Source organism: Desmodus rotundus, chromosome 1 (assembly GCF_022682495.2).
Source record: "Desmodus rotundus isolate HL8 chromosome 1, HLdesRot8A.1, whole genome shotgun sequence".
In the NCBI taxonomy this organism is placed as follows: domain Eukaryota; kingdom Metazoa; phylum Chordata; class Mammalia; order Chiroptera; family Phyllostomidae; genus Desmodus; species Desmodus rotundus.
Window position 1 is genome coordinate 84,473,968 of NC_071387.1, and position 26,430 is coordinate 84,500,397.

At 39.7% G+C, this 26,430-nt stretch overlaps 1 protein-coding gene and 1 pseudogene across 8 annotated transcripts in view; both read right to left on the reverse strand.

The window, feature by feature from the left end:
- Positions 1-4,019: 4,019 nt before the first annotated feature.
- Positions 4,020-26,430, reverse strand: part of DIRAS2 (DIRAS family GTPase 2) — a 32,256-nt gene continuing 9,845 nt past the window's right edge. For 6 of the 8 annotated variants that reach the window (XM_024563362.3, XM_045197706.2, XM_045197705.2 and 3 more), the window contains 2 exons: positions 20,900-21,048; positions 4,020-7,891 (listed from right to left, as the gene is read on the reverse strand). In XM_024563362.3, the coding sequence (XP_024419130.1) occupies positions 7,256-7,855 (600 nt within the window). In that variant the 5' untranslated portion in view covers positions 7,856-7,891; positions 20,900-21,048 and the 3' untranslated portion in view covers positions 4,020-7,255. The remainder of the gene's footprint in view (positions 7,892-20,899; positions 21,049-26,430) is intronic. The other 2 variants (XM_053925570.1, XM_053925569.1) reach the window with 1 other exon arrangement.
- LOC112307272 (nucleoporin p54 pseudogene) lies at positions 13,550-15,038 on the reverse strand (annotated as a pseudogene).

Here is a 26,430-nt window from a genome sequence, read left to right on the forward strand (position 1 = left end):
TGCAACTGCTATGAGAGCCAACTAGTTTTACAGGTCACAATTGTAAAAGTTATAGGATAAAAAAACTACTTCCCTGTCTTTTTCTTGAAAATTGAAACTGCCTACAGGTTTCTAAACCAGCCATATCTTGAGCCATACTGACTTTTTGGGCAAAGGCAAGATGTTTCAGAATGCTGGAAGTGTTGTTATCCAATTAGCCAAATTTATTGTACATTTTCTGTAATGTAATTCATTTTTAGTTGACAGTCCTCAGCCTAAATTAAAGAATGCTTAAAAAAACATAACCTGTCAAAGAAGATGAAAAAAGTTTGCGAGTCTGACTCTTGGCATGTTCTTGAGAATTTTATCCTTTACAGTAGCACTGTATTTATTTTTAGTGTATATATTTTGTTCATTTGTTATTTTAAGAAGAAAAGGTTGACAAGAAGAAAATGCTGATCTTTAACATTATAAACCGAAGACAATGTATTGGTCAAGATAAGGTGGGTTACGTTACCATAACAAATAACCCCCCAATTACTTTTTTCTTTTTTTTATTTTTATTGTTATAACCCCCCAATTTCAATGGCTTTAAACAACAAAGGTTTATTTCTCCCTGGGGCTATATGTCTATTGCAGGTCAGAGGAAGCTCTGCTCCCATCTCACCCTTTTCCTCACTCTGGGATGCAAGTTGATGGAGCAACCACTGCCTGGGGCATTGTTGCTCCTGAGGGACAAGGAAAGGAGGACACTGAAGGGCCTTTCATTGGCAATGAAATGTTTTATCCCACTCACAACTCCTCAGCCAGAAAGGTCAGAGCCTCCTCAACAACAAGGGTGCCAGGAAGTACAACCCCATGCCAGTGTGGGCAGAATGGGCCTGTTTGAAGAACTGCACAGAATCCTACCATTATCATTTAGATGGGGTTTGCTCCTCATTCTAGCAAGTCCAGTTTAGGTTACCAATGACTTTAGGTTAAATGGTATGGAATAAATCAGGACATAAGCAAAAACTACGTCTGCAAAACGAAATATGTTGGAAGAGCCATAAAGACAGAAAAACAAGAATCAAGAGCAATTCTGAAGAGGGCGAAAATTCTTTTGATTTAAATGACTGGGGAAGGCTTTATAGAGGAGTTCATTGGATGAGAGCTTTAATATAGGAAAACAGTTTAATAAGTGGAATGGGGCAGGGAGACAGAGAGAAGGGATTTCTGAGGAGAGTAAACAGCATGACCAAAGTTGTGGATTTTGAAATATGGACTTTGTAACTGCACGGTGCAAGTTTCACAGTGACAATGATATCTTAAACCAGCCCATTTCCTCATCTTCCTCTGAGCTCCTGGTACATACCCATGCTTGTCACATGGGGTGGTAGGGATACTTTATAATACCTCATTCTGATGGTTCCATGCATGTGTGCAAACATGCACACTGAGTGCTAACAAGTTGGTATTTTCAAGAGGTACTTCTTGAAAGTTAATGTGTTCTTATTAGACAGAGAGAAAAGAACATAATCCTAACCTTGATCAGAGGGCAATAAACCTTTCACATCTACTTTACTTCCCTTCGTTGCCCCGAGTAAAACACCAGAAGCTTTACCTGACATTTTTTATGACTGGACCTATCTCCATAGCTTTTTAGGGGCCCCTAGGCTGCCCTCCTTATACAAGTTCCTGGAAGGCAGGGGATTTACTTGTGTTCCTAACCTCAGGCTAAACCCCTCCATTTGCTTAAGGCAAAGAGTGTGAGGAATTCTAAGAGCAAAACAATTTAAAAAAATGATTAACTATTATCCTTATGACTGTAGAAGTTGTATTAAAATATCTGAGGCAGATGCTTGCCCCTCTGGGTCATCAATGACTTGTATACAGGGGTGGACAAAGGCCTAGAGTTAAAGTAATGGACTGGGAAAGTAACTGAGAGAAATGGAGAACTGTGAAAATAGGAAGGCAGGTGAGACCCTGCCCCACTCTGGAGCAGGACACTGGTAGTGATAGGGGACTCAAGAGTTGGAAAATTTTAGCTTAAGGTAAAAAGTTATAAGTCTAGCAAGTAATGTATATGTTAAAGCTTTTGTTTCAGAAACTACAGATAAGGCCCGTCCTGGCTCCTGGGAAAACAGCTGACCTCCTGGGACACTGCTAAAGATTGCCACCTGGGGACAACTGGAGGCATCTGGGCCTTTGTGTTCCAGGGGGAGACAAATGACCACCCACCCCTGGGAACAGCTAACTGCTCAGGACAGGAATGTTGCGGCTTCTTTCACCCAGTCCTCCCTGAATCTCAAAGCCCTCACCACACCTTGTTTATTCCCTGTTACAAAATGTCTGACCTGGAAAGAGAAGACAAGATGGTCTGTTAGGGTTTGAACCCATCTTTTCAGATCGATGGCCATCTGAATAAAGCACCCATGACAATTCAGTCACTGTCATTGCTTATTGGGTTTGGTAGTGACAGGCAGCCCGAACACCAGTGTCTTTTCTGGTTTCAGCAGGACAGAGCAGCTGCCTCAGGTCTCAGCCAGCCTGCAGGTGAGAATTTCTGACCCCTGACCTGCATTCATGTAAGGTGTCAAGGGCAAGAGCAGGTCTGCAGAGCCCTTAACAGCACATGTGCTGTGCTGCGTTTGGGCTGGATCAGAACAGAGCACTCCAGACAGTTTAGGGCTCAGGCTGAAGACCAGTGAGGTCACCCTTCTAGGTGGGGTGGTGGCAAGATCTACATTACAATTTTCTCTGCATGCCAATGTTGGAAGATGGTGTACATAGAGGGGCCCAGGACCCTCATGCCAATTTCACCAATTTGCTGCTTGGAAAACATTCATTAAAGGAGAACTCCATTTAGGGAGTTGGCAGGCATTCCCAGTGAAATTTGCTTAACAGCAATTGTTCTCAAATTTTATTCTACAGTTCAGTTGCCTGGGAAGTTTTAAACACCCTGAAGCCAAGGCCACATTGTAGACCTGCTTAAATCATGATTTCTGGGCTGGGGCCTGGATATCAATACATTTCAAGACTCCACCAGGTGGCTCCAATGGGCCACAAAGGTGCAATGCAAGTAGATCACAGCCTTGCTACTCAAAGCGCGGTCTTTGGACCATAGTATCAGCATCACTTAGGAGCCCACTAGAAATTCAGATTTCCAGGCACCACCAGCCCTGTGGATTGTGCTGAATCACAATGTCCTCAAGTGCTTTATTTGCACATTAAAGCTTGATAAGTACTGGACAGGATGCCCTTTAATGGAGCCTAATGGAGAACCCTGAATAATGTAACAACCTGGGGTGGGGATATGCTAAGAGCAAGATCGGAAAGCTGTTCAAGAAGGTGAAAGAACCTAAGTTTCTGCTTAACTGTTGTATCTGCGCAGATTAACTTTCACACTGTCTGACTTTCCAGAGTCCTACTTAGTCAAAGGTTTCTTGTTTCCTTTGAAAGCTTAATATGTGACAAGACAGCTCTAAGTGCTTTGTGCTTTATCATTAATTGACCCTCAGGGCTGACCAAGCTGCAGATGTACAGTTCTCGTTTGGCATAAGCCAGTGAGGTTAGGAACCCACCCACTGTCACCTAGCTATTCAGTGGCCCAGGAAGGATTTTGCTTTGCTTATAGTTTTGTATCTATTTTCCAGTGTTACCAAAAGTCAGTTTTATGTGATGTTAGCGTTGAGGAGGAGGGATGAGGACCAAGGGTGTCAAGCAGAAACTGTCCAAAACAGTGCCAGGGCCTCTGCCGCCATCCCTCAATAGCCAGGCTCTTGTGAGGAGTTGGGGAGAGGGAGATATTGCACTCCTATTTTGAGCTAGATTGGAGCACCCTGTCAGCCCAGCAACAGGGACCAGCTGAGAAAACTTCCTGTGAACACCACAGGGCAGCTGCTGAAGGCAATCAATCCCAGGCTTGCACAGAGGCTAAATCTCCTCTCTGGTCCAGAATCACAGAAGAGCGGCTGCAGGAGAATGAGGTCATGACCATCACGGGCAGGCTGCACCCTGAAGAATAAGAAACATCACCGTCTTCCAGCCAGGGTGTTAGAACTAAAGCTTTATTTTAATATTTCATTATTCTCAGAACATCACTGGCCACTAGAAACTTGAATGCAAGGGCAATATTTATCACTGAAGAATAAGTAAAATATAACAGATAATGAAAGTGTAACAATAAATACACCTTAAGTATAAATATATGCATTGACATCCCACACATATAAAAGTCATGCTCTATAAACACTCTGTCCACAGTTGTTTTCGTGGGGTTCTGAATTCCAGGATGGGGCTTTGAGGGCTGACATGTCTCCCATGAGTTATGGATACTTCCAGAGAGCTGATGTAGGAGCAACACATTACACATTTTGAAAAAATAATTATCACAGAGTGACTTTTTAAATATGTAATATATTTTTTATTCTATAAGGAATGAGCATTTCTGAAATATTACAAACAGTGAAACAAATATACTAACTTATGGATACGTACAATGTGCTACTTTATACTTCAAAAATGCAGGAAGATAAATTAGATATATGTTGTTATAGATATAATTTTGATCTGGTGAACAATTCGATATTGCTCTTGTACTAGTCTTGCTGTATTGCCGGCATGCCCAGGGCATGCCCATGGCTTGTCACTGTATGGAGGATGGACTGGCAGGGACAGAAGGGAATGCCTTGGAGCCCCATGCTTATTTCCAGAGTGCTATCTTCAAAGCAATATTTTGAGTTTTTAATTTACTCTGCTAAGTCAAAACTTCTGTGCCCATATGCAATGCAGGGTGCATCCTCAAGAACCACAACTACATATTTGGGATGGGGCCACATAAACGCTAACAACATCCAATTCAGTGGCACTAACTCCTCAAAGCCTGAACCAGAGTTGGGGAACTCCTGAAAGACTATTTGCCATGATCACAATACTATCAGTTAATGTTCATAGAAAATGATCGTAGAACAAGGACCCATGACTGGAGCATCAATAGCCTTTCTGTAAACTCACAGGCAAAATGAAGAGGAACAAAATGTGCCCTGAATGAGATCGAATTTTCACTAATGACAAGGTTCTCGTATTGATGAAGCTCTAAGCACTTAAGAATGTAGATCCCGGCTTGAGAGGGCAAAAAGCAATTCTGACCTGTATGGGTGGGAACCGGATGGCTGGCAGGGAGAGCACACACCGGAAGCCTCATGGACATGGCAGCCTGTGGGAGACCACCCGTTTTACTGCTGGCAAAGTGCCCCTGCAAGACTCTGAATTCTACTCTGGCCATTAAGTCCTGTTTCTTTTTCCAATTAACCCATAGCCAAATTAAAAAATGATTACATTTCTCTGATTATAGAAATAGAAAAAATATAGAGATAAGTTGAAACACAAATGTCCTAGAAAATCCACCAACTCAATCTCACTGTGAGGGTGGTGGGTCAGCCACTTGGAACAGGACAAGCCCGCAGGCGGCACACCCATTAGGCCTTCGATAGGGCCTGGAGAGGGGTTCTGGGTACCCCTGCTGATGCCCAGGCTCCTTCCACACCCTCCCTGCTCAGGATTTGTTCTCAGAGGCCACAGTGGTGGGAAGACCACAGAGCAAATGATTCTCAAAGCAAATCCCACATACTAAACCTATCCCAAGGGGGAATAATTAGAAGAGTAGAGAGAATGAGACAGAGGCAAGGACAATTTAACCAGAGGGTGTAAATTTAGGATTTGCTGAGAGCAGGAGCTGCCAAGTTGCTGCTGCCTCAGCCCTACTCAGGAGGGGCAGGTGCCATGTGAGGAGACCCACATGGTGTGCATGAAATCATCCCACATTTGACAACTCTCCCCAAGCTGGTGCTGCTGTCCACAGCCAGGGAACTCCCTGTGGGCCACAGGAAGGACTGCTGCAAGGAAGGTTCTGTAATCGGAGCCAGCATGGGTTATGCTCACTCAAGCAGATAGGAGAACTCAACAGGCTCTGTCAATGGGAATTTTCAGGAAGCAGAGCCAAACCAGACTCCAGGATAGCAGAGCAATTGAAGGCGGTGGGCTGTGTCCTGCCTGTCTCCAACCATCTTGTCTGCATGCCAGCAGGCAGGAACCAACAGTGGCTGTAATTCAGTTTGAAGGATTAGGATGCACATGTGATCATTAGGAGAAAAAGATAATTGTTTCCCGAGTGAACACTGCATTGAACAGCTCTTAGGAGACATTTATAATGGAAAATGCAAGATAATCTCCTATTACTTGAAGACATTTTCCAGAAATATCCTGTTGTAGATAGGTCATTGAAACACAGTGAAGAACTTGTTTGAAAATATTTCATTAAGGTGCAAAGTATGGCCTACTCGTGTCTGTGTCACTTAAAAAACGAATGTGCCTCTGGTCTTCAGATGGTCTTTGTCAGCTGTTGCCCAGCTGGATACACATCAAGTCATTTAAAAGAAGAAATCCATCTTGCAGGAAAAGAGAAATGTCTATTTAATAGCTTTTGTTTAAAATCTGAGGGCTGGAAGAGTTATATCCTTCATGGGTTAAAGGAAGGAAACTTAAACACATAATATCCTTAAGTCTAACATAGGAGTAGTACAGGGTGTTCATAAAGTCACAATATCCTCACTCACACACTGAAGAATCCCTGACAGAGCAGCACACTTGTAGTGAGCTCATCATTGTGTGTGAAAAGAAACTCTCTAAAAAGTTAAACCAATAGCTGCTAACTAGGTCTAGTGAGGTGAACACAGCCCCTCTGGGAAGCAAGGCGCACAGGTCAGCTGGGAATTGGAGTGAACATCCTCTGGGGGAGGCTGTTATTCTATTTTAATCCAGCCAAAGAACCATGAAATAAAGCCACTTTGGCCTGGTCTTTTCACTTCCTCCAGCCTCTCCCGTTCCCCAAGGAGGCACTGGCTTCTGAGCAGAGGGAAAGGCCTGGTCTGTGGTAGCACCTGCGGCTCCAGGTGAACATGCTCAGGCACACATGCAGGTGACAGTGGCTCCCCTCAGCTCATGCTACCTCCTAATGGCACATGATACCTTCAGAGAATGCTGGCACCTCTCAGCTCCCTGTGAAGCAGAGCATATTGGTTTTTATTTTAACCATCTGGCAGATTCCCTGATTCCGAACAGGGGTGGGAGGTTGGGGCTTATTGTTGGTGGTGTGAAATGCCCTCTTAAGCACAATAGGGCACATCTCAATCAAAATGCAATATATAACATATGGGCATCTTACATGCTACCCTTACGATGGTGGGTTTCATGGGGAAGGGGGAAGGCGAGATGACACGGGACACGAGAAGGGCATTCACATGAGCACACATTTGCCCTTGAGCTTTTCTTTCCTTTTCTGCTGCTTGCTCTTTTTCCCATCGATCTGTAGGCTCACGGTCCTGCGCTTCTCCAGGTTGAGCAGCTCCTGAAAGAGCTCCTTCACGTTGTGGTTGAGCTTGGCTGAGGTCTCCATGAAAGCACACTTCCACTTGCGGGCCAGGGCCTCTGCCTCACTGCACTCCACCTCACGGCTCGGGCTCTCATCACACTTGTTCCCCACTAGCATAATGGGGATACTCTCCACATCCCCTTTGATCTCACATATTTGTTCATAAATGGGTTTGAGCTCTTCCAAGGACTGCCGGCTGGTGATGGAGTACACCAGGATGAAGGCATGCCCTTTAGAAATGGACAGCCTCTGCATGGCGGGAAACTGGTGGCTGCCTGTAGTGTCTGTGATCTGCAATGTGCAGATGCTCTTGTCACAGCTGATGACCTGCCGGTAGGTGTCTTCCACAGTAGGGATGTAGCTCTCCCGGAATGTGCCTTTCACAAACCTCAAGACTAAGGAGCTCTTGCCCACACCACCTGCTCCGAACACAGCCACCCGGTAATCATTGCTCTGCTCCGGCATATTGCTTGAGAGCTCCAACTATCAACCAGAAAGCACCTAGCAAAGGAACCAGATGTTTGAGAGAATTAATTTAAAATATATATTGAAAGAGATCACTTTACCCTCTGATGATAGCTAAAAAAAACCAATTGAAGTTATATAGTTTGCTTTCACTCTCCCAACATTCAAATGCCACTTAAAAAATTCATAAATTCAGCCCTGGCTGGTGTAGCTCAGTGAACTGAGTGCAGGCCTGAGAACCAAAACATAGCTGGTTTGATTCCCAGTCAGGGCACATGCCTGAGTTGCAGGCCATGTCCCCATTATGGGGTGCACTATAGGCAACCATATATTGATGTTTCACCCCCTCTCTTTCTCCCTCCCTTCCCCTCTCTAAAAATAAATAAATAAAATCTTTTAAAAAAATTCTTAAATTCTAAATCCAATCCTCAATTTCTAAAGGGGCAGACAATCTACTCATCTTTGCTCATATATGTACCATCTATCTAGAGGAAAAATGCCGAGTCTTCCCAAGGGAGGCAGAATCAAGGAAAGCTGAGGGAGACATGGCAATTAACTCCCCCGACACACACTCAGGCACACATACACAGTCACAGAATGTCTCCATTGTTTTTCCTGAAGTTTTGTAAATACCCAATGCACTACTCACAATATGTGATTTATTTTTTTATGAGCAGTGGGCAGGGAAGCAATGGAGTGGAAAGACTATTAATATTTATTCACTGTCCATATTAACTCATGAAATCCTCACCACCTTGCAGAATTGGTGTCATTGTCCCTTTTGCACAATGAAGAAACTGGAAACACAGAAGGAATCAGGGAATGCAATGTCCCCATCTTGGCGGGGACAGTGAGAGATGAGGCTGCGATGCAACCCAAAGTATCACAGCCACCTCACTCACCCTGCAGACTGCCTGGGCAGAAAGCGTGTAGCAGTAGGGTGGCACCACTCAGGTCATGGGGTGAGCTGTCTCAACTCAAGCAAGAGTTGATAGTCAACAAAAAAGCTTGGAGAGTCCTTTCGTTCATTAAATTTAAAACAGTTATAAGTGCTTCTTATTTATGAATCATAAGGAGGCAAGCAGTGCCAAGAAAAAATAAACTACTATCAGCAGTAATTAAAATGGAGTACAATGGGGTTTGTATTCATCACAAACATCACCCCAAATCCAGAAATAAATGTACTTTCCTCATGTACAGATTATATCTTTCATCCTGCCCCTTCTTTGGTAAGAGAGGTAATATAACACACAACAGTAGAAAATTAAGCAACATCCAAATTTTGTTTTAGCTGAAGTGTACAAATTACATGATAATATAAAGCATGAAACCCATTTCCTCCAGACAACCACTGAAAGGCAGTAGGCTTTCACTTTTCGAATGTTAGAGTAACTGAGGACTAATAATCAGTCATTTTCTGAGGCCAGAAAAAATATTAAACGTATTATCCATGGAGGGGAATGACTGTGCACAGTGAATGATCAAAGACCAGGACTGTACATCTGTCTCCTGGTTTCACCACATACACATGCCTACAAGTCCACTTAAACACTTAGCTGTTCTCATATGCACTTTGGAATCCTAAACCTACCAAGAAACTGAAGAAACATCAATGCTAAAAGAGAATATAGACAAATGTCAGGAAGTTCATTAACAGTAAAAGACTGAGAGAAAGCCTGCTGACGAGTTCAATTAGGCTATTAAATGCTCATGAGATCCTTATGGTCAATTCAAGAGCGTAGAATTATGATAAATTGTTCTGTGTTTTAAAAAATGCAATGGTCTATAAAATCTAGCATGAAACTTCTCTCTGCATCATCAGAATGAGGTTTTCTTTGTGCTTTGAAGGCAGAGTCCTCACTCAGCCTTGCTTATATTATGGTGCTTTAGCTCCAGACTGGAGGGTAAGCATTTAGCTGGAAGGGAACATGTTTTAGCAAGCTCTGTATCTGAAAATCTCTTGGTCTGAAGCTCACATTCATTCTGTGTTTTGATGAATATTTCTTAGCCAAGCTAACATTTCTCCATTATTAGACTGGTAACCAGATATAGAAAATAAAGATAAAACATAAAAAAGAATAATTTGTGGGTACTATAATTCATTTGTCCAAGAAATCTCTATTGAACTTCCTCTAAAAGCCGGGCTCCGGGCTCTGGGCCAGCAAACAGCTGTGCAGAGGACAGATCTAAGGCAGGGCCTCTGTTCTTGTAGAACTTAGGATCAAGTGGAGCTGACAGACATCAAAAAGATAATTTCACAAAGATTTAATAAATTATATCACAGGAGTGTGGCAAAAGAGAGGTTTAAAGGAGTCTATCCACCCTTGGGTATCAGGAACAACTTCCCTAAGGAGTTGGCATGGGAATAGGAACCTGAAGGATGCACAGGAGACAGGCAGGTGAAAGGGTATAGAAGTTCACTGAATTTATGAGCTAGGTCTGGGGTAATAGCTCCATACTGATCTTCATATTCTTCCACCTCAGATTCATTCATTCATTTTACAAGTATTTGTTAAAACAAAACAAAAGAAAAACCTCCAAATAATATGCAAACTTGGTGCTTACCCAACAGAAGCTACAAAATGGTGATAATAGCACTAATTTCCTCACAGAGCTGCTGTGGAGTTTAGTAAGACAATATATGACCAAGCATTTAACACACTTGCCAGTGCAAAAGTCTCAGGCTATTTTCAGTAAGGACCAGGCAGCAAAGGGGTCACAAAGAAGCAGTAAAGTGAGTAGGGAGAAACTGAAGAAAAGATGACAAAAATGCCAAGAGAGCAGAAAAATGTCAAAAAGACATTGAGGATGTGCAACCAAAGCAGTACTTAAAGGGAAAATATAGCTATAAACAACTACATTGAATTAGAAAAAAGATCTCAAATCAGTAATGTAATTTCCCCACCTTAATAGAGAAAAAAAGCAAACTAAACCCAAAGAAAGAAAAACTATGGAAAAATTAATAAAATAATGAATATAAATGTAATAAGGATGAATCAATAAACCCAAAAAGTGTTTCTTTGAAAATATTAACCAAAAGAAACATTTTGTTCAACTAACCAAAAAGAAAAAAAAAAGGTGAAAAGACTCAAATTATTAAAATCAGGAATGAAAGCAAAGACATTACTACTGACCTTACAGAAATATAAAAGATTATAAGAGACTCCTAAAATCCACTGTATGCCAACAAGTTATATAATTAAGATGAAACAGACACAAACTACCAAAGCTGACTCAAGAAGAAATAAAAAATATGAATAGGCCTATAACAGGTAAAGATATCAAATTAGTAATCAAAAAAAACTATCCACAAAGGAAATCCCAGGGCCAGATGGCTTCACTGGTAAATTTCAGCAAACATTTAAAGAGGAATTAATACCATTTTTTCAGCCCTGGCCAGTGTGGCTCAGTTAGTTGGAGCAGCATCCTATAACCAAAAGGTTGTAGGTTCAATTCCTAGTCAGGGCACATACCTAGGTTGCAGGTTCAATACCTAGTCAGGGTGCAGGCACATGTGACCCCTGGTCCAGACACATATGGGAGGCAACCAATTGATGCTTCTCTCTCTCATCGATATTTCTCTTTCCCTTCCTCTCTCTCTAAAAGGAATGAAAAATAATGTGCTCAGATGAAGATAAAAAAAAATCTTCACAAAGTCTTCCAAAAATAAAAATGAATTGGAGGGAATGTTTCTCACTCTTTCTCAATGTAATATTACCCTGATACCAACACCAGGAAAAGATATCACAAGAAAACTACAGACCAGTATTTCTTATAAATACAGATTTGAAAATTCTCAGCAAAATAATAGCTGATTGAATTCATCACAGTATAAAAACAATTTTATATCATAAGCAAGTAGGATATATACCAGGAACACAAAGTTGGTTTAATATCCAAAAATAAATACAACATAACTTATCAATAAACTAAAAGACAAAAACTATGATAATTTTGATATAAAAAAGTAACAAAACTCAGCACCCAATCATGAAAAAAAAAAAATAAACCTTAAACCAGGAATAAAAGGGAATTTCCTCAACCAAATAAAGGGCATATAATTTAAAACCAGAGCTAAAATAATACTTAATGATAAAAGATTGAATATTCTCTCCCTACAATTAGAAAAAAAAAAGATGTGCATCAACCCTTACAGTTTTTTTTTGAGTTGTAATTATAATTTAATACTTGTATAAACATGAACAGTCATTCTCTCAGAACCAAATAAAGCACCACAAAGAATTATATAAAAGTAATTACAATCAATAATTTGTTTTCATATTCTTTAGAGATAAAAGGGTTTAAAAAGTGAAAAGTTGCAAAAATGAAAAATATAATTTTGTTATATCCTAATTCTTTAAGTGTGTTCTATAAATTCCAAATAAGTAAAATAATAAAACAATATATTTTTAAATCTTTATAGAATGGAAAGAAAATCACATTAATCATTAAACATTCTTGTATTTTCTTTACTTCTCCCACAGATGAATTCGCAAATGTAAAAACTGATATATATTTATATTCTGAAGTACAAATTTCAAACAGCCAAGTAGTCACACATTTTATGTGCAAAATAGATGTTGCGTATTTGCTTGCTATGGAAAGCAGAGTATAGGCTCAATGGAGAATAATCATTAAACATTGATTTTTTAAGAAAAATGCTGTTGTAAAAATGTACAATAGTACATATTTCTGGTAATTATGTACTTATCAAAGTAATCTTTTAAAGGCTGTCTTTGAAGAACTGTGAAGTGACTTATTTCAAATCTGTTGTCATCTGTAATTTTTATCACTCAACTTATTCTCCTATTTTCTATCAATAACACTTTAATCATTCTTTTTGGAGACACTTGTCTTTATTCTAGTTCATAAGTTCAATAGTGCCCACCCCAGGTCATAGTAATTAGGTCAAGAAGGGAAATAATAATCCAAACTGGGCTAATATCTCTATCAGCAATACTTGTTGGAACCATGGAGAGGCTGTGAGAAGTTAGTTGAAGGAGTTTTTTTCAAAACTGAGATTGCTTAACTAATAAGGGTGACAGCCTGTAGCTGTGGGTGGTCCTCTTGCCACCATGAACAGAGAAGCTTCCTGGGAATTGAACAGATATGAAGGCAGAACAAAAGACAGAAAAAAAGAAAAACCCATGCATTCTTCATACATCATTTGAGCACCAAGATCCATCTGTGTATAAAGCCCTAGACTCTTCAACTATTTCATCAATAAATGTCCCTTTTTAAAGACAAAAAAAAATCTGAAGAACATTTTTAATTGTATTTTATTGTTTATGCTGAGAGCTACCCCCACTTTTTCTCCCATTGCCCACCTCCAACCAGCCCCCCACCCCTCAGGCAATCCCCACACCACTGTCCGTGTCCATGGGTCATGTATATGTGTGTTTTGGCTACTTCCTTCTGCTGCTTTCATGCAGTCTGCACCCCAACTCCCCTCCAACAGCTGTTCCATGTATCTGTGCTTCTGTTTCTATTATGTTTAATTAGTTAATTTTGTTAAAGAACAATATTTTGTCAGTAACCTTCTCAAAAACCAAGCCAGGAGAGGATTTTTTCTTTTCATTTTTTTTCCATGTAGTCAGTTTCATTCTTAGAGAAGGTCTGATTTCGCAAGGAAGATATAGGCCTGATGTGGCAAGAAGATACAGTTTGCAAACCTTTAACAGAAGTTGTGATCTGTCAACTAAAGACACCACCTCCAGCGTGGGTGGCTTCATTCGACCATATTCTACCAACTTTTATATGTTCTAGATCATCTTTTATGATGCTAATCAAGTGGCTAAGGCTTCCTGTTCTTGTTTCAAAAGCTGCCTGACTTCTTGTAGCAGATCTTTCTTCAGATTTGACTGTTTGCTCCAAAATGATTCTGCATCCTGATTTGAAACATCAGTTCATTTAGCCAGCCCTAAAACTGAGTAGGTACATTCAATTCACAATGAATTGTATCTAGCTGAACCTGAAGCTGATCTTCATCAGCTTGGCTGGCATACCCACTCTTCCTCTGAATCTCCTGTTTAATTAGGACCTGTAAGGTTCTGTGGAAAAGGCCCATGAGTTTCCTCTTGTACTGTGCAATTTCGGCCAGTACAAGTTGGATTCTTCTGTAATCTCTTCAGATATATCTAATCTGGTCTTATGCTGCTTAGCCATCTGATCTTGAATCTTCAGTCTTCTAAGAAGTTCTTTGAAACCCCCATTGGTACAGGATTAAGTTTTCAGAACAAGGGTGATCCAATTTAGATTGTTCCCAGATAACAAGATCAACAACACCAGCAGGAGGATTCTGTAAAAGCTGTTTGATCTGTGCAGGAGAAAGTTCTGTTCTAGTCATAGACAGTGTTACACCAAGTCATTGCAGTTGTGTTTTTATACTGGTTTGTTCAAATAAGCATATAGTGTTGCAGCTGGAACACTTCTTGAAGTAGCACTTGGAGAACATTTAACAACATAACTGACAACTTCTGTCTGACCATCTGGCAATGTTTCCTACCCTCTACATTTACTGTAAGGGCCTGCTTTCCTCCCAACACTTTAGGCAATGAATCTACCAATTACCGTTGGTGGCTTCAAGTATCTGTTTCTTTTCTGTTGAAAACTAAAACCACTAGCACATCTTCATCTTTATTATTGGGCATACAACTATAACCTACTGCTTTAAATCAGCAAAAGGGACTTTCTTGTGTGAATTCCACTGGTAAAATGTTATTATTGAAATAGCCTTTTTCAGTTCCCCAAATGGCCTGCAGTTGATTCCACTGTGCCAAAAACCATCTTTCTCATCTCCTAACAGCACTGGAGCAGAAAGAGCACTTGCAGTATGCGTCAGTGAGTTGGACTGGGCAGGAGCAGTGTAGGCTGACCAGAGACCACCTAATACAGTTTGTTCCCCCTGCTGTGTATTAAATCCTCCAAATCCCCATCCAGTTCCCAAACCGGTACCTAAACCAGTACTAGTTCCAGCTGTTGTGCCAAAACCAGTACTAAATCCAAAACTTTTGTTATGAATAGTTCAATAGTGCCTGTGTTAGCTGCAGCAAAAAAAGCTGAATGCAGAACCTGCTGTTATAGACGTTGTCTCAAACCCTCTGAACCCACCACAGGGGGCTGCAGTAGCAGCAGTGCCCAAGGCGCCTGAGGTGCCCAAGGGAGCACCAAAGTTGAAGGCCATGTAATGAGAACAAGGGACCAAGAAGCTACTTCCACAACACTCAGTGCACTCCCTTACAGTTTCTATTCAAAATTTTACTGGTGATTTTAGCCTGAGGAATTAAGCAAGGAAATGAAATTTTAAAAATTTATTTCTATAAAGGGAAAGCAAGAAATATAACTATCTTTTTTTGCATATGACATGACCTTGTATATGGAAAATCCTAAGAAATGCAAAAGAAATTAAAACTAATAACCTAGTTCAGGAAGGTTTTAGAATACAACATCCATATAGAAATCGACTATATCTCTACACATGTCTATGAAACAATTTGAAAATGAAAGTTGAAACCAAATCCATTTATAAGATAATTAGTAATAAATTTAACAAAGAAATATAAAATTTACACTCTGAAAATTATGAAATATTGCTGAAAAAAATAAGACCTGAGAAAATGGAAAAACATTCATGTTTATGTGTCAGAGGACCTAATAGTGTTAAAATAGCAACACAGGCAGTCCTCAAATAATGTCGTTTCATTCACTGTCCTTTCATTATAACACTGAGGAAATATAGGAACTTAACTCTTTTTATGTCAATTAACCTATGGTCAAATTGTTTTGTTATATGTCATTTTGCTGCAGTTCCAAGAACCTATTGACAACATTAAATGAAGACTTCCTGTATTCCTCAAGTCACCTACAGATTCAATTCAATCCCTAAAAAAATCCCAACAGACTACTTTATAAAATTTGACAAGCTGAACTCAAAATATGTATGAAAATTCAAGAAGCCCAGAATAGTTAAAACAATGTTGAATAACAACAACAAAAAAGTTGGAGGACACATACTTCTTGATTTCAAACTCACTACAAAGCTGAAATAATCAAGACAATGTTGTACTGGCACAGGATAGAATATAAATGAATGGAAAGATTCAGAATAAAAAAAATGAAGCATCATATTTACAGCCAATTGATTTTTGACAAAGATGCCAAGAAAATCCAATGGAAAAAGAATAGCCTTTTCAACAAATGATGCAGGGACAACTGGATATCCACATGCAAAATAATAAAGTTGGAACCCTCCCTCACACCAGATAGAGAAATTAATTCAAAATGGATCAAAGATCTGAAGGTAAGACCAAAACTATAAAACTCTTAGAAGAAACTATAGGCATACATTTTTCAAAGATTTTTATTTATTTATTTATTGTTTTAGACAGGGGGAAAAGAGGGAGAAAGAGAGAAAGAGAAACATCAATGTGTGGTTGCTTCTTGCACACCCCCATCTGGGGACCTGGTCTGCAACCCAGGCATGTGCCCTGACCAGGAATCAAACCAGTGACTTCTTAGTTCACAGGCCAGTGCTCGATCCGCTGAGCCACACCAGCCAGGGCTATACGCATACATTTTTATTATCTTTGATCTGGCAATGGTTTCTTAAATGTGATACCAAAAACATAAGCAACAAGATCAAGGATAGGTAAATTTGACTTTTTCAAAATTAAAAACTTCTGTGCATCAAAGGGAAGTATTAAGAAACTAAAAAGACAACCCACAGAATGGGAGAACATTTTTGCCAACCATCTATCTGATAAGGGATTAATTCTAGAACATATAAAGAATTCCTATAATTCAACAACAGCAAAAAACAATTTTAAAAATGGACAAAGAATCTGAATACATATTTCTCCAAAGAAGCTACACAAATGGCTAATAAGCACATAAAAAGATGTTCAACATTACTAGTTATTAGGGAGATACAAATCAAAACCACAAAGAAATACCTTATACCCATTAGATGACTATATAAAAACAGAAAATAAAAAATGTTAGTAAGGAAGTGGAGAAACTGAAACCCTTGTGCTTTGCTGGTCTGACTATAGAATGGCATAGCTTCTTCACAAAACATTCTATAACTTCCTCAAAAAGTTAAACATAGAATTACCACATGATCCAACAATTTCCCTTCTAAGCAAATTCCCATGAGAAATAAAAACATAGCCATACAAAAATATTGTACAGAAATACTCATAGCAACATTATTCATAATAGCCAAAAGTGGAACAATCCAAATGTCCACCAACTAATACAAGGATAAGTAAAATGTGGTATATCCATACAATGAAATATTATTCAACAATAAAAAGGTAGGAAGTACTGATGCATGCTACAGCATGGGTGAACCTTGAAAACATTATGGTAAGTAAAAGACACCAGTAACAAAAGACCATACATATTGTCTGATTGTATTTATGTGAAACAAGCAGAACTGTAACCTAGGGATGACACTGAGTGGGCATTTGGTGGGAAATGAGAGGTGACTTGACAATGGGTACAAGGTTTCCTTTGGAGTAATGAAAGTATTCTAAAACCGATTGGGGTGATGACTGGAAAACCCTGTAAGCATGCTAGAAACTACTTTAATTGGGTATTATATTTCAATAAAGGTGTTATTTTTAAAAAAACAGAAGACATTGGAAAGGGCAGTAATCTACTGTATACAAAGTCATTATCTGCTGATTCTGAAACTGGTTACAGCTACAAAGGAATAGGTTCTCAGACCCCAGTGTGAGAACTGTGTTAAAGGTAACAGCCTCAGCATAGTTCCTAAAAGCCAGATAAAGAAAACAATTCACGTGTTCACAGTAGAAATAATAAACAAACAATGGAATAATCATACCATAAAATCAACATAATGAATACATATTCCTACAAGAAGAAAATTCAATGCAGAGCATGAACATATAAGGCGGTTATCCAGACTATCCTGAATAATTTTATTCTTTTAAAATTATAGACATGAAATACCAAATTTTAAAGAAATCATCAAAAATCAGGAAATCTGGGAGACAGCCAAGATGGCAGCCTAGGTAAACACAGCTTGCCTCATCACACAACCATATCAAAATTACAGCGAAACTACATAACAACCATTATTCAAAACCAGAAATTGAGCTGAATGAAAGTCCTCCAGATATGGAATTAAAGAAGAAACCACATCTAGACTGGTAGGAGCAGCAAACACGTGGATGGGCTGGTCCCACACCCACATTTAGTGGATAAAAATTGGGAGGGATATCTTGGGAGTGAGAGATTCCAGCCCCACCCCAGGCCTCCCCCCAGCCCAGGGTTCCAGTGGCAGGAAGGTAAGTCCTAATAAATTCTGGCTATGAAAGCAAGAGGGAATTGAGGCTATGGAAGACAGAAACTGCTGGATTCCCAGGCAGTTCCTCCTAAAGGGCCCATGCACAGACTTACTAAGGCTCACTCCCACTGAGCACCAGCACCAGGGCAGCAGCTTCAAAGGCACCAGAGGTATATGGGAAGGAACTGAATTGTCTCCTCAGGGTGAGTGCTGGGGGCAGCTTTCTCCCAGACAGAACTGCTCCCAAAGGCCATTGTTCCTTTTCTGAGCCCTCCTCCCACAAAGTTGGGAGGCAGGCACCATATCTAAGTCAACATCAACCTGGCTCACACTGTTTGCCACACTGTGGTAATTCTCTCAGGCTCAAATTTCAAGTCCACCTGACCCAAATTTTGAGCCCACCCAAGCTGTTTCCAGCGGCTTTTCCAAACAAATGGCTTGTTTTGGCTCATGCTTCAGATTTTCCTAAATCCTCTCAAACAAGCAGCATCTGGCTTCCGCAAGCCCAGTACCTCTTGCTAAGTAGCCCCAGGCCTGACACTAGTAGCAGCTGGTCTTGGTTCATAACTTGGCCTTAACTGAGCACCTCCAAGTCCAGTACAAGCAGCAGCCTTCTGCAGATTGCTTTGTAACTTATGCCAGTGGGCGTCAGACAGAACACAGGTGGTGGTAGACCTTGGCCTGCACCTCCCAGGATGGCCCAAGCCTGAGCACTCAGTGGACAGCTACAGACTACTTCAGAGCACCAGTACTCAACTACCTCCATAAGCAACTCACTCAATGGGTAGACTCAGTGGGCACCAGAGCCCTGCTGAAGTAAGTCCTGCTCTGTAGAGTGGGCCCCTGCACAGATGATCTACCAGAGTTGTCAGAGGTTGGTGATCAGAGGTCACAGCCAGTCCTAGCAGCTGATTGGCCTGCATAAATCCCTCCCATTGCTGTCCCAACAGCAATCAAGGCTCAATTACAAGACGAGAGTGTACTCAGCCCACATGAAGGTTGCACCTTGAGTACCCAGCTTGGGTGATAGGGGAGGCTGTGCTACTGGACCCTACAGGAAACCTATTATATTAGGCCACACTACCAATCCAGGGAATAATAGCAACATAGTAACAAACACAGGGAGGCTGCCAAAATAAGGAGACATAGAAACATGGCCCAAATTAAAGAGCAGAACAAAAGTCCAGAAAAATATCTGAACAAATGGAGACAAGAAATCTATCAGATGCAGAGTTCAAACTGCTGGTTATAAGGATGTTCAGTGAATGGAGGGGAAGAGCAAATGACCTCAGAGAGAACTTCAACAGCATAAAAAGGACACAGAAGCCATAAAAAAGAACCAGTGAGAAATGAAGGATATACTAACTGAAATGAAGAACAATTTACAGCGAGTCAATAATAGAGTGGATGAAGCACAGAATCAAATTATCAGTTTGGAATCTAAGAAAGCAAATAACATCCAATCAGACAAGTGAGAAAAAAAAGAATCCAAAAAATGAGGACAGTGTAAGAAGCTTCTGGGACAACTTCAAGCATACCAACGTTCACATTGCAGGAGTGCCAGACAGAGAAGAGAGAGAACAAGAAATTGAAAACGTATTTGAAAAAATAACAACAGAAAACTTCTCTAACTTGATGAAGGAAATAGACATACAAGTCCAGAAAGCAAAGAGTCCCAAACAAAGTGAACACAAAGAGGTCCACACCAAGATAACATCATAATTAAAATGGCAAAGGTTAAAGACAAAGAGAATCTTAAAAGCAGAAAGAGAAAAGCAGTTAGTTACCTACAAGGGAGTTCCAATAATACTGTCAGGTGATATCTCAAAAGAAACTTTGCAGGCTAGAAGGGATTGGCAAGAAATATTCAAGGTGATGAAAAGCAAGCACCTACAACCAAGATTACTCTATCCAGCAAAGCTATCACTTAGAATTGAAGGGCAGATAAAGAGCTACTCAGACAAGAAGAGGCTAAAGGAGTTCATCATCAAACCAGTATTATATGAAATGTTAAAGGGTCTTATTGAAGAAGATCAAACTTTGAACAATAAAATGGCAATACATATCTATCAACAATTGAATCTAAAAAACAAAATAAGCAAACAAGAACAGAAACAGAATCATAGATGGAGAACTTTGTAATGATTGCCAGATGGGAGATGGGCAAAAAACATGAAGGGATTAAGAAGAACAAGTTGATAGCTACAGAATAGTCATGTGGATGTAAAGTACAGCATAGGAAATAGAGCAGCTAAAGGACATATATGCATGACCCATGGACATAAACAATGGTGTGGGGATTGCCTGAGGGAGTGGGGGGGGTGCTGCATGGAGGGGGGCAAAGAGGGACAATTAGGACCACTGTAATAGCATAATCAATAAAATATAATTTTAAAAATAGAAAATTGGGAAATCCAATAGGATTTATTCTTAGATTTCAGGCAAAAATCCTATTATTAGATATCATGTATGACAGAAATGGAATGAAGGCTTTGATTTTAGAGAATAGGTAAAATGAAGGCTGGCAAAGCTGCAGTTAAGTGATGTGTTTGTTGGGGGATGTGAACAGAACTGAAGTAATTTTGCTTTGGGCTTAAGGGTGATAGGAATTGATGGGATGACTAGAAAGACAAGAGTGTGAGTTTCTCTGTAAAGGTAGTCAAGGATTAAGGAAAGGGGAAAGAACAATAGGTACGGGGTAATGTAGGGGTTAAAGGACTTGAAAAAATTACCTGTGGAGGTATGGTGATGAATATGCAATGGAGCAAATCTGGAAGAAAACTGGAGCCACTGGGAGCCAGGATTCACACGGCAGGTTGGTACTTGAGAAGAAAGGGCAGGTGACAGCACCCAAACCACGCTCACTTTCTCAGCTTAAAAACTGTAAAAAAAAAAACAAAAAAAAAAGAAAGAAAAGAAAAGAAAAATGGCATAATGCATGTATTTGTTTAAAAATGAAAAGGAGATCATAAAATCTTTTATTCACAACCAGGCCACTTCCTTCTAGAGTTCCAGTCTCTCTTTCCAAAAATAACCAGTTAGAAAGAATGGAAACTTGGTTGTCATTTCCTGGTGTTCGCCAGTATAATTTTTTAAATATATTTATTGATTATGCTATTACAGTTGTCCCATTTCTCCCCCTTCACTCCACTCCATCCTGCACAACATCTCCCTCCCACATTCCCCCCTATAGTTCATGTCCATGGGTCATACATGTAAGTTCTTTGGCTTTGCCATTTCCTACACTATTCTTACCCTCCCCCTGTCTATTTTCCACATACCATTTATGCTACTTATTCTCTGTGTCTTTCCCCCCTCTCTTCCCCTCCCACTCCCCTGTTGATAACCCACCGTGTGATCTCCATTTTTGTGATTCTGTTCCTGTTCTAGTTGTTACCTTAGTTTGCTTTTGTTTTTGTTTTAGATGCAGTTGTTATTATCTGTGAGTTTGCTGTCATTTTTACTGTTCACATTTTTTTATCTTCTTTTTCTTAGATAAGTCCCTTTAACATTTCATATAATAAGAGCTTGGTGATGATGAACTCCTTGAACTTGACCTTATCGGGGAAGCACTTTATCTGCCCTTCCATTCTAAATGAAAGCTTTGCTGGATACAGTAATCTTGGATGTAGGTCCTTGCCTTTCATGACTTGGAATACTTCTTGCCAGCCCCTTCTTGCCTGTAAGGTGTCTTTGGAGAAATCAGCTGACAGTCTTATGGGAACTCCTTTGTAGGTAACTGTGTCCTTATTCCTTGCTGCTTCTAAGATTCTCTCCTTCTCTTTAATCTTGGGGAATGTAATTATGGTGTGCCTTGGTGTGTTCTTCCTTGGGTCCAGCTTCTTTGGGACTCTCTGAGCTTCTTGGACTTCCTGGAAGTCTATTTCCTTTGCCAGATTAGGGAAGTTATCCTTCATTATTTGTTCAAATAAGTTTTCAGTTTTTTGTTTTTCCTCTTCTCCTTCTGGCACCCCTATAATTCACATGTTGAAATGTTAAAGATGTCCTGGAGGTTCCCAAGCTTCTCCTCATTGCTTTGAATTCTTGTTTCTTCCTTCTTTTCTGGTTGGATGTTTCTTTCTTCCTTCTGGTCCACACCATTGATTTGAGTCCCAGTTTCCTTCCCATCACTATTGGTTCCCTGTACATTTTCCTTTGTTTCTCTTAGCATAGCCTTCATTTTTTCATCTAATTTGCAACCAAATACAATCCATTCTGTGAGCTTCCTGATTACCAGTAGTTTGTTTTTATTAATTAATTTATTTTTATTCAGTTACAATTGTCTGCATTTTCTCCCCATCCCTCCACCCCACCCCAGCCAGTCCCACCTCCCTCCCCCACCTCTACCCTCCCCCTTGATTTTGTCCTGTGTCCTTTATAGTAGCTCCTATAGACCCCTCTCCCCACTATTCCCTCCCCACTCCCCTCTGGCTATTGTTACAATGTTCTTAATTTCAATGTCTCTGGTTATATTTTGTTTGCTTTTTTCTTTTGTTGATTATGTTCCAGTTAAAGGTGAGATCATATGGTATTTGTCCCTCACTGCCTGGCTTATTTCACTTAGCATAATGCTCTCCAGTTCCATCCATAGCAGCACAATTTACAATAGCCAAGTACTGGAAGCAAACTAAGTGCCCATCAGTAAATGAGTGGATCCAAAAACTATGGTATATTTACACAAAGGAATACTATGCAGCAGAAGGAAGAAGGAGCTCCTACCCTTTGCAATAACATGGATAGAACTGGGGAGCATTATGCTAAGTGAAATAAGCCAGGCGGTGAGGGACAAATACCATATGATCTCACCTTTAACTGGAACATAATCAACAAAAGAAAAAAGCAAACAAAATATAACCAGAGACATAGAAATTAAGAACAATCTGACAGTAACCAGAGGGGAGGTGGGAAGGAATAATGAGGGGAAGGGTTTTCAGGAACTACTATGAGGGACACATGGACAAAACAGGGGGGAAAGATGGGATAAAGGGGGGAAGGTGGATGTGGCCGGAGTCAGGCGGAGTGGTTGGGGAAAATGCAGACAACAATAACATAATTATTAAAAAAAGATTAAAAAAGAATTTCAAAGTGACTATTATTTAAAAAAAAGAAAATATCAGTTTCCTTGGGTCCATTTTATATTTTTATATAAATATTACTGATTTTAGATGGCATTGAAATCTCTGAGTTCACACCCTCTCATTTCACTGATAGAATGTTGCACCACACAAGTTCAAATTTTTTCCTTTCATATTTTAAGGATTTTTTAATTTTTAACTTTACCATCCAGAGTTGTTAATGTGAAATCCAAAGCCAGTGTGATTCCCTTTCCTTTGTAGGAGAGTTAGGTTTTTCTTTTCTCTTTGGCAGAGTTAGAATATTCTCTTTGTTCTGGGAATGATGACGTTTCAGCAGGATATATCTAGAACTGCTTTTTAATTGTGGGGGTATTTTTAGTGGCAGGGGGTTTGGTGAGAAAGGGTTAAAAACCTCATCCTTTCTGCAGCTTAGAGGAATTTCTCCTACTTTTAAAAAGCACATCATCCCAACCCCTATATCTTTTTTCTTTCTGGAACTTGTATTAGATAATGAACCCACTATACCTGGTTTTGACTTCTCTAGAATCTTTTCCCTTATATTTTCAATAGCCTTTTCTGGACTCCAATTTTTCTATTTTGTCCAAAGACTTTTCTTGTTTTACGAAAGGTGATATAACACTGAATTTCAACAAGAATGCTAATTGAGATTTGTTCCCTCTGTTCTTATTTATCTTAGAAATTCCTGGTTCTGTTTGTTTATTGTAGTTCTTCTCTTCCATGTTAATTGGTTTCACCAAATAAATGTCTGCTTTTCTCTGTTTTTCCACTAATTTATAAAAGAACCATTACGTTGTCTAGGAGAGGCAGCTGGACTGGTTTCTCTGATAATGCACAGATCTGCTCCCCTAAATAGGAAGGCTGTCTAGAATGACTTTAAATCTACCCTCTACTCTCCTTTTCCTGAATTTGTCTGGGCTAAACTGCCTCTATAGCTGCTTGTACTTCTAAGCAGCATATACACAGACAGCCACATGAGGGAGAGGATTGAGGAAAGGGTGTGGGCATCCCAAAGTGTCCCCAAATATAAATATGTGTGCCTTGTAATAAAGAGTTCAAAATGAGACTTTTCAAATGCTGAAAATCAGCTTAGAGGCTATTCTAGGTCTATATGGCCTGAGTTCTGGGAAAATGAATTTGATTTCCTGAGTCACAAAACTTGTCATTTGGAAGAAACATTAGATTCTGATGAATGAGATGAAAGAAGCTTCTCAGTTAACACAAGCTTTCCCTGTATTATACCTGAATTAAGCCTGCTTCCAAAAACAAATACTTAACATGGGAGATATAGAATAGATTGGAAGAGTTCAACCCATTGAAAGTAAAGATTTGGGAAAGCTTGACAGTTTGGTGCACTGCCCTGCCCCACGTGCCCCTAGCCAGTCTGAGTTGCAGGCACGTGGCCACCTGAAGTTCACACAGCTGGCCTCTGCTCTGTTTGCCTTGGTTTCCCACAATGCCTTTATTACAACATTTAAACTTTACTAACTTTAAACAAACTCTATATTTAAGGTTGGTACTTGAGAGCCTATATTTAAAATTTCTACGAATAAAAGGTTAATGGGTCATTTAAGTAGAAATAAGGACTATTACTGATATTACAACATAAGTAAGAATATCCTAAAAAGAAATTAAGAAATGTTTTTCAACAGAGCTTAAATTCCCTAGGTAGGAAACTCTACTTTTATATAATTTTGGAATCTCAAATTAATTAAAAATTCATTTTATGCATCTTCTTAGCTGAACCTAAAAAATGAGATTCGTTTCTCAGAGGGAAACATCTGCCTGATCATAAGGAAGAAGTAAACCTTCATGGCTCGTGTTTCTCTAAAGAAGCAGAATCCTTTTTCAGGAATCTTGCTTCACAGCATTATGGAGACACCCACCCTGGCTCTGCTGGTGCAGGTGCTGAAGCAAGTGCCACATCTACACCCAGGTGAAGGAATCATCATTCCACACTGGGGCAGGAGAGAGTCTCAGGGACTCATTGCAAGACTCAATATCTGCACTAATGAAATCCATGGAGAGGAACAAGGTATTTCTTGAGGTAGAAGGGTTAGAATAAATTATTCTTTAAGAATTTCATTACCAAAAGGCAAATAAATCCATAGCTTAAAAATATGATTCACTAATATTTGTCTGAAACTACTCCATTTGGAGAAAGCATGATGGACAGGAATTCAAAGAGCCAAATAAAATGCACTTGGTGACACTTTTCAGACTTCCAAGCATCTGACTGCATTTGGCCATTTCTGCTTATGCCTATTATTTCCACATGGGTAAGGGAAATGAAAAGGAAAATCATGTGAGTGATAAACGATGCCACAGCCTCAGTCAAAGAGCAACTTACCAAGCTTGACCCTCCATGCCCAATGCAGCATGCTAACTCTGCAGGGAAATAAACACCAAAGGATGAAGGCAACTGTCACAGAAGCTGGATGCACAGGAGAAAGAAAGTGTGCAGTGCCAGACGTGACAGCTTCATGTGCTGCTGTGTGCAGACAAGGTCCTTCCTTCACTATCCATGGATTAGAATATGGCACTATGTATGTATACCTGCTTAGTAGGTGGTTTTCTGGTTTTAGCCAAGTAAAAGTTTACAGAATTGGCAACTAACTAAAAAAGATTCCTTCAGACAATCATGAACTATTTTATTACTCATGCTTTTGGTATTATATCTAAGAATCCATTGCCAAATGCAAGGTCATGAAGAAACCATAGATCTACCACCTCATACCCACTGGGATGGCTACTATCAAAAAGAAAAAAAGTCATGAAAAACAAAAATGAATGGAAAAAAACAAGTGTTATGGAAGTTGTGGAGAAATTAGAATTCTTGTGCACTGTTGGCAGAAATCTAAAACAGTACAGCCTCTATGAAAAAGATTAATTACCACATGAGTCAGCAATCTACTTCTAGGTATGTATCCAAAATAATTTAAACAGTATGTAATCTATATATACATATATAATTGAAGAGATATTTATATATTCACATTCATAAAAGCACTATTCACAATAGCCAAAGGGTAGGAACAACCCAAGTGTCCATCAATTTGGATAAACAAAATGCAGTATATATATACAATGAAACATTGTTCAGCCTTAAAATAGAAGACGATTCTGACACATGCTACAAGATGGATAAACCATGAGGATATTATACTAAG